At 38.5% G+C, this 6,000-nt stretch overlaps 1 protein-coding gene across 2 annotated transcripts in view; it reads right to left on the reverse strand.

Moving 5' to 3' along the window:
* The window catches only part of PPP2R2A (protein phosphatase 2 regulatory subunit Balpha), a 74,512-nt gene extending 69,596 nt beyond the window's left edge, over positions 1 to 4,916 (reverse strand). Inside the window, exon 1 of one of the 2 annotated variants that reach the window (XM_039522212.1) lies at positions 4,768 to 4,916. In XM_039522212.1, the coding sequence (XP_039378146.1) occupies positions 4,768 to 4,810 (43 nt within the window). In that variant the 5' untranslated portion in view covers positions 4,811 to 4,916. Of the gene's footprint in view, positions 1 to 4,462; positions 4,595 to 4,767 lie in introns of those variants that run through there. The other variant, XM_039522213.1, reaches the window with a different exon arrangement.
* Positions 4,917 to 6,000: the final 1,084 nt, after the last annotated feature.

Raw genomic sequence — 6,000 nt, forward strand, 5'->3', positions numbered from 1 at the left:
AAAATACTTGCCTACCTTACAGGGTTACTGAAAGGATAGATTCATATTTGTGAGGCATTCCGATTGCACAGTATTGGGGGCTGCATACAACCCTATAAATAAATAACTAAAATTTTCCACTCAGGACTGGTTCCAGATTCACTTGAAAGTGGAGAGAGCACAAAGTTTAGCTCCCTAGACACACTTCTGCTACATTTGGGAGTGTTTGGATCCAGGTCTTTTATTTGGTTCCTTACAGAATTTAGAGCAAGTCAACAAGTCCAGAGCCAAACTTGCCCAAAGTTTGAGGATGGTCATAACCCAGGATGAAGTGGTGTTTGTGACTCACTATAGTGTTAAGAGCCAGCCAGAAAAACAAGGTCCAAAACTTTCCCAAAACTCAGAGGTGTTCTGACCATCTTTACTCACTAGATCTATAAACCTTTGGGCAAACCTGGACTGAGTTTCAAATTTGCAATGAAACCTGGCCAGTTGTTTCAGGATTCCTTGACAGCAATGCTGCACAGCTCTGAGCAAAAATATCTGGCCACCACTTAGCAAGCAAGTCTCTCTTGCATTATGAGCTTCAGTTCATTCATTGATTCCTATGGAGTTACTCCAGAAATGGAATTGGCCCATAGTTTACAGCACACATTAATTCAAAAACTTCTTCAGAGACATTGTTTCAGAAACAGCGTTAGCTCTCTAATGTAATGGCGATTCCTTAATTCACTCTATAATTAGCACAAACTAAAGTCAGTCTCTTCCCCACCCTTTAGCAAACATTGAATATCACAATGCCAAAGTATTATAATACCACATAATACCAAGACCACCGCCTTCCCCCCCCCCACCCCAAACAAACTGAACTACAGACTATAATAATGAAGTGTTATAAACAAACATTAAATCACAGTTGTGATAACAAGTGAAACATCTCAGGATGCATGATCTTTGCTTGTCTGTATGTTCACACACTTGTTAATTCATGGAATCCAGTTATTTACGCCAGTTCAGTGATTAGTGCAAATGAGGAATGTTTATCTTATGGCCCTGATTCAGCAAAATTCTTAAGCAAATGCTTATTTCCCATTGACTTCAATGGGATTTAAACATGTGCATAATAGCTTTGCTGAATCAGGGCCTTTAACAGCAATATGCTAAATTTATACAATACCCTTCACAAGACATCCCAGGGTGATTTACACTGAACAAAATATTCTTAAACATATGCCTTGTTCAATTGTGGTTTAAAAATTGATTCATGTTTGTACACATGAAAAGGTAATACAAACTCCATATTCACATAGCATAAACTAGACTCGGGTAGAATCCAGAGTGACAACTACCATAAAATTATATTTAGCACAATCAACAGATATTAACCTTAAGAAAACCAAGAACCATATGATGACAAGTCTGTCATGGGCACCTATAGGACTTCACCATTTTCGTTTTTGTTTCTGTTCATTATTTGTATTGTGGTAGAAATGCCTATCATGGACCGGGACCACATTGTGCTAGGTGCTGTACAAACACAAACTGAAAGACAGTCCTTGCCCTAAAAAGCTTACAACTGAAGGTCATTATGCGACACATAACGGCCATGCAGAATTTCACAGCAGCTGCAAGTTTAGAACCCATATCCTTGTGTTTCAAAACCATATCCTTACCACTTAACTAAAGGAGAATCAACATTAGCTGAGAACAATATAGGGACTGAGACACCTAGCAAACCCTGCCTTAAAGTCTATGAGTCCTGATTCAGCTTATTAGAGGGCAGTGGTAAAAACACATACACACAAATCAGTTCAAGCAAATCAAGTGAAATCGGACAGGTAACTAATGAAAATATATCAAAACTAGGGCAATGATCAAACAATCTAGACACAGAAAGAACTCTAACAGCAGCATACTCAGTGTCTGCTGCAGTTTCTTAATAATATGATCTGTTAGACAAGAGGATAATGAATTATAACAATCAATTCCAGAAATAACAAAGGCATTAATTATAATGGAACATAGAAGTTAGCGATAGAAGAGACCTATTAGGTCACATCTAGTCTATCTGGCATCTGTGCAGAATGGTTTCCTACAGCATATTCTCCTGCACTTCATCCAGTCTAGTTTTAATACATTTCAAACACCGAGACTTCCATCACTGTCTTTGGGAAACCACTGCAGAGGCTAAAAGACACTAATATTTGGCAAAGTTTCCCGATAGCCTAAATTCTCCTATTCTTAATTTCATATCATTGTTCCTAGCTATACAGCCATTTAATTAATACCTTCCAACAAATTGACAACTCATAGTTTTAGCTTTTTTGTACTATTGCCAGCAGGAAACTCCTGCTTAACAAAATGGTCAAATAGCCCTGGCCCTGCAGTCAGCTTTGTGCAGGTGTACTCACAGGTTACATTACTAGTGTGAGCCCCAGTTTACATCAGTGCAGCACGTCTGTCTTGGGAGTTTACACTGATACAAATACTCTCAGAATAGCCAGGCCCCTACCTGGAATGGCAATTGTCACATTCTGATGCATTAAAGCAGGGGTAGGCAACCTATGGCACGTGTGCTGAAGACAGCAAGCGAACTGATTTTCAGTGGCACTCACACTGCCTGGATCCAGGCCACCGGTCCGGGGAGATCTGCATTTTAATTTAATTTTAAATGAAGCTTCTTAAACATTTTAAAAACCTTATTTACTTTACATACAACAATAGTTTAGTTATAGATTATAGACTTGTAGAAAGAGACCTTCTAAAAACATTAAAATGTATGATTGGCACACAAAACCTTAAGGTACACTGAATAAATGAAGACTTGACACACCACTTCTGAAAGGTTGCCGACCCCTGCATTAAAGCATATGGGGATTTCATTCTCCTTTGCTATCAGTCGGTTCACTTGTCCTGAGTTCACTCAGAACAGGGGGTGCTATAAAGCCCTGAAAATCCCTGTTCTCAGGGTATCATCACAGCTATAACTCTGTTTAAACAAAGGTAACAACTAGCACATTTCCAGTCCTATCATCAGCCTGACCCTGACTACCATTTATGTAAATCCTTAACTTGATTCATGGGCATTCTCCCATTGAAGTCAATGGTTCTATTCACCTGCTAAATGTGCTTGTAAGTGTTTGTTGGATTGGGGCCATTGGCAGAGCCTATTAGAGCTACTAGAAGCTGAAGGCATTATAATAGCTTGGTTATTAAAACTGATTTTCTTTTATTTAGTGCTTCCTCTTTGGAAAGGTATAACATTAAAATTGCTAGCAGCTTTGAGCACGATATACTAGAAGCAGCACAACTTAATGAGCACTTAGGAATTAATCTCTCCATTTGCAGACACTGGAGATCTTAGGTGAAAGTGGACAGAGATGACACATACCTTGTAGATCACTTTGTAACCGTCATCTAAAGAGCTGTTTAAGCAAAATAACACAGCAATAAAGTCTAGTGGCTCTGTAACTCAGTGGCCTAAGCCATTCCTCACTGAACAAACCCCTGCAAAGAAAGATGAGGAATTTGGGTATACAAGCAGATTAACTGTCATTTAAAAAGTATAAAGCTCATTGGATTAACTAGCTGTACAGGAGGAAGCCTCAATGGGGTTTGGTATTGGAAATTCCTATAGGTATTCTCCTAAATTAGGGCTGTTCCAGGCTTTTTAGCCCTCCTTTTGCTAGCACAAAAGCTAATTGGTTTGGGAAATGATTTGACAACTGTGTTAAGGGAAATAGTTTACAAGACAAGTTTAAGTCCATTTTCATAATGGATTTGTTAAAGAGAAGTAATTGCACAATGCCACATGTGAGACCAGAGCCTGCAAAAAGTTACCAGTTTGATGCTTTTTTTTTAAATTTTAGTTCAGTTGCATGGGGTTTATTTGAAATGTCAATTTCAAATAAATAAAAAAAAAAGACAGTAAAGCTCAGGCAAAACTGCTGAGCCTCTGAAACAGGTGAAGCAAACAGGCTGTAATCACAAGTATTTTTCTGAATTCAAAAGGAGAACAGAAATGGATTGGGAAGTTTACATGATCCTATTAAACCTAGAGATATGGCTACAGCATAGCACTAGCAATCATGAGACCTATCACTTACTCATTGTGTGACCTGGGGAAAAAACACTTAATTCACTGTTTTCTGGAGTGATCTCTGATTTGGGGTGCTTCAGTTTTGGAATACTCCTTTCAAGAAATCTCTGGGCTGATTTCAGAGGTGCTCAGATCCTACAGCCTTATCTTCAGTTCAGTGCCTCTAAAAATCAGGGTCATATAGTCACGTTATGAACCCCCCAGAACTGACATACCCACCTCTGTAAATATTGTCTTAACTTCTCCATGCTTAAATGTTCTCATTTGTGAAATGAGGATGAACAGGCTTGCACACCCTCACGCCGGGTTTTGAGGCCTATGGATGAAGAGCACTAGGTAAATGCATTTTGGGTGTGAAAACAACATAGTTTAAAATATACTTACCTGAGATACTATACTGCATCTCTGAGGAGCAAGAAGTAACTTATAGATGAAGGCGGCCCTAAGCACCATTACTTTTATGAGGGACAACTACCAGGTCAGCAGAGCAGGAAGAGGAGGAGCTTGGATATACAGCTGAAAGTACATTAAGTTTGCTTTTGAAAACATTCATGGGCTATTAACAGGGACTATTTCTGGGATAGGAGGGAATAGTTATTGTATTTTTTTATATGGGAATCAGGTCACCCCAATCACCTGTCCACAAAAGTGAAAACGCAGACTGAGGAAGCTATATACAAGTAACTTACTTGCTAAGAGCAGGAAGCTGTAAATGAATTTGCAGTTAACCATTAAGCTCCATCTTTATAAGTATAATTTATCTAATACAGCTTGGGGGCTATGGTTCCTTTCATCTGAGGATCTCCAAGTGCTTTATAAGCATTAGTTAATTAATGAGCTGCCACTTTGTCCTGTGAGGTAGGTAAATTATATCTGTAGAGAGGGTTTTTTTTTCTTCTTCAAAGGGTAAACTCAAGTATAGAAGACACAACTCAGGGGATTTACCCCCAAATGATATAGTCATCCTTTGTGCAGCACTGAAGTTAGTGTTAATAAAGAAGTAATTTCAGCTATTGCAGTTGTAGCCCAGTTAAAGGGGAGTATAAACTCCTGATTCTGCAATGAGCTGCATAGGAGGAGATCTTTATGTCTGTAAGGAGGCCTATTTACTTAATTGGATGGGTTACACAGGGAGAGTAATCTGCTTGCACAGAGCTCATTGCAGATTCATGGTCTGTTTGTTAATATTAGGTTGCATGAACCTATCCATCCTGGTGGTCAAACTTTATTTGAAGAAACACTTCTTTTTAAATTAGTTGTACAGTGTAGGTTGGAGTATGGGGGAGATTGCTGGAGTCAGACATAGAGCCCTGCATTGTGGTCTCCCAGTTCTTTGCTCCAATCGATAGATCAGCCCAGTGTTGCCGGCTCTCCCAATGTTAAATGTGGAGCCCTCAACTCCTGGAATCATGAATCTGTGAGAATCTGTTCATTTTATTTTATATTTAATATAAGTTTCTAGATCTTGTGGTTGTTGGGGAAAAGCTTGAAAATGTGACCCTCTAAAGGCTCAAAATCCAACAAGCAAATAAAAATTCCCAATGCTATTTTTTTAAAATCTCATGATTTTTAAGACAACTCATGATTTTAGAGGACCTGTCTTTGAATGCATGGGGTTAGCAATACTGCTATCCTAACAACCTTTTTAGAAAACCTTTAAAAATAACTCCTCCCCCCATTTTTGTGTTATGTAGTTAAGTGATGTGTGATGATTATTGGTGTATCATTTGCTGTTTTATAATCATTAGCTTTATGGTCCATGTTGTTTTTAGGTTCATTCTTCTATTGGTACTTAATAGTATTTAGTTCTTCTAGGACATCTTCACAGTGTTTTGCAAACATTAGTTAACTCAGCAATTAAAAAGTATGTGTGCATTGCAGCTCAAGCTGTTCTGAGACATTCTTTGCTTACTTTCCTTTGT

This window comes from Mauremys reevesii, linkage group 2 (genome assembly GCF_016161935.1).
Source record: "Mauremys reevesii isolate NIE-2019 linkage group 2, ASM1616193v1, whole genome shotgun sequence".
NCBI lineage: Eukaryota > Metazoa > Chordata > Testudines > Geoemydidae > Mauremys > Mauremys reevesii.